The sequence below is a fragment of the Micromys minutus genome (assembly GCF_963924665.1).
Source record: "Micromys minutus genome assembly, chromosome: 2".
NCBI lineage: Eukaryota > Metazoa > Chordata > Mammalia > Rodentia > Muridae > Micromys > Micromys minutus.
In genome coordinates this window covers 45686640-45689534 of record NC_137971.1, presented here as the reverse complement: position 1 = coordinate 45689534, position 2895 = coordinate 45686640, and the positions used below count along the sequence as shown (strand labels likewise).

The 2895-nt window shown below is 33.1% G+C and overlaps 1 protein-coding gene across 1 annotated transcript; it reads right to left on the bottom strand.

Annotated features, from left to right (window-relative positions):
- Positions 1–464: 464 nt before the first annotated feature.
- Positions 465–1397, bottom strand: LOC308416841 (olfactory receptor 5B2-like; the record flags this gene model as incomplete). Its single annotated transcript, XM_080911933.1, has 1 exon — positions 465–1397. The coding sequence occupies one exon, from the start codon at positions 1395–1397 to the stop codon at positions 465–467; it is 933 nt and encodes a 310-aa protein (XP_080768059.1).
- Between the last annotated feature and the right edge of the window lie 1498 nt (positions 1398–2895).

Below are 2895 nucleotides of genomic sequence, written 5' to 3'. Positions count from 1 at the left end.
TAGAAATATCGTAGAATGGGACATCCTGACACAGCTCTTCTAAGATAAATGATAATTTTTTATTGTGCCTTTCTTATAAAAATTTTTCATAACACCTATATTTCCTCTTAGAGTTGTGGACGTAATATATTCTTTGTTTAGTTTTATTATCTGAGACCATTTATCAAAGGACATAAAAATTATAATTCTGAGTAGAGGCCAGAGCTACAGATGACTCTATAACAAAATAAACTGTACAGCCTGGATAGTAAAATGTTAGATAACAGCACAAGTAAAAGACTTATTCTAATATTACACTTCTACATATAATTTTCCTTCATTTTCAGCACAAAATAATATGCAGATGCAAAAAATATGCATTCAGATCTTGAGCTAGTATAAGCTTAAATATAATAGACTCTATGCAGAAAATGTAAAAATTTTAATATTACATCACAAAACATTTAACGTTGTTTTCATAATGATTATTTTTCTTTCAGAACCACTTTCAGGAATGCATTCTTGACCTCTTTGTTTCTCAGGCTGTATACTAAAGGGTTCAGCATGGGAATGACCATGGTGTAGAAGACAGACACAATTTTGTCAGTGTCCATTGCGTGTTTAGAACTAGGCTGCAAATACATGAAGATTATAGTTCCATAGAAAATAAAAACTGCAGTTAGGTGAGACACACAGGTGGAAAGAGCCTTCTGAAATCCTGCTCCTGAGCGCATCTTTAAGATTGTAATAAAAATTATAAAGTAAGATACTAATATCATTATGAAAGCAATGAAGATATTGAAGCTGGCTAGATAAATAAGTACCAGTTCATTAACATGTCTATCAGAGCAAGAGAGAGCCATGATTGCTGGCATATCACAGAAAAAATGATGGACCACATTAGATTTACAGAAATTAAGACTGAATGTATCTCCAAGGTAAACTGAGACATTCAGGAAACTAAAAATATAGCATCCCATGATCAGACACATACACACATTTGGAGTCATGGTAGTGTTATAATGCAGGGGCTTACACACTGCTGCATAGCGATCATAGGCCATTGAGGCTAACAGGTAATTTTCTACAGTTGCAAAGGCAGCAAAAAAGAACATCTGAGCAGCACAGTCATTGTAGGATATAATCTTGTCTCCTTTTAGCAGCCCCGATATTACTTTAGGAGTAACAGCTGAAGAGTAACAAAAGTCCACCAGGGACAAGTTCCCAAGGAAAAAGTACATGGGGGTATGGAGTCGAGAATCCAAGAGAATCAGCAGGATCATCCCAAGGTTTCCTAGCAGGGTGATGATGTAGATGAAAAGAAAGATGATGAAGAGGGGAAGCTGCAGGTCCGGATCATTAGTGAGTCCCAGAAGAATGAACCATGTCACATCTGTCCAGTTCTTTACCAGTGTCATTTTTGTCAACAATGTGATGTCCCTTAACAGTGATAATGAAATAAGTAATATAATAAGTACCTAGATATTAAGAAGTATAATCAAAAGAACTAAAGAATGATTGTAATAACAACTTATTTTGAAAGACTACAATATTCTGAACTTTGATGCAGACTTTATGTCTGTAACATATAGTGTTGCATGCTAATGAATCATAATTATTGATAAACGATATATGCAATTTAAAAATGATATCTATTAATTTGCAGTGTGTGAGAGATTTTGGAGTACCTTGTCATAAATGTGATATATTTTTTCAATGCCATCCTACAGGTTTCAGAGCACTATGTGGAAAACTCCAAGGAAACAGTGTTTTCCAGACAAAACAGGACTGATATAAATATGAACTTACAAAGTCTTTGGCAACATATCACACATATAGCAATAACAGCACCAACACTGAGAGTGGAAGTAGACATAGGTCTTATTCCTAAACAAACAGCTATCTAAAACAGTTATGCTCTGAAAAAAGGAAAACACTTTTCTCCAATGAAGTCTCACTGATATATCAAATACACTGCAGAGCAAGTCCCATACACTGGAATAATTGACCTACCCAAAATCAGTTCCATAGATTTTGGCGGGCCTTTTCATTTGTTTTGGGATTTGGGTTTTTCTTTCTTTCTTTCTTTCTTTCTTTCTTTCTTTCTTTCTTTCTTTCGTTTCTTTTTCTTTGTTTCTTTCTCTCTCTCTCTCTCAATGTCTCTCTCTCTCTCTCAGTTTCTCTCTCTCTCTCCCTCTCTCTCTCTCTCTCTCTCTCTCTCTCTCTCTCTCTCTCTCTCTTTCTTTCCTTCCTTCTTTTTTTAAATAGATTTTTTGTTTGGTTTGGTTGGTTTTATGTGTGTGTGGTGTGTGTATGTGTGTGTGCATGTGCGTAAAAGAGAGGGAGAACACAAATTTCAGTGGGTTGAAATGATATGGGAGACATTAAGGGGAGAAGAAAATATTATCAAAATATATTACATACATTTTAAATAAAAATGGAAAGATGTTTTTGTTCAGATGTTAATCAAATCTTAAGGAATTTAATAACTAGAAAATAATATTTCTCAAGAACCTATCTAATAATTTGTTAATGAACTCTGTGCAGTTTAAAGTATTGTATCTGTCACAGATCAAGGATTTGAATAAAATGCATTTTTGTCTTTTCTTAATTGAGTTTATAAAAGGATAAAGAAATGTCTCTGTATGTTAATTTACATAGGATAATTTTAAAATAAAAATAATTACCCTTTTTTATTAGCATGTTTTATGTTGACTGCTTTCTTTTTAACCTTCTATGACAGATGAACAAGCTTTAAGTATCTACTAATCTGTCAGTGTCATTCTGCCTTGTTCTTATTTGTCCTTTTGTATATCACATAGAAACAATCCATAAATTAATGATAAAAAGCTCTATATTTATAACTCCTTTAGAAGTTAGATTTCATAAGCTACTAAAAATTTTACATTTCAATAA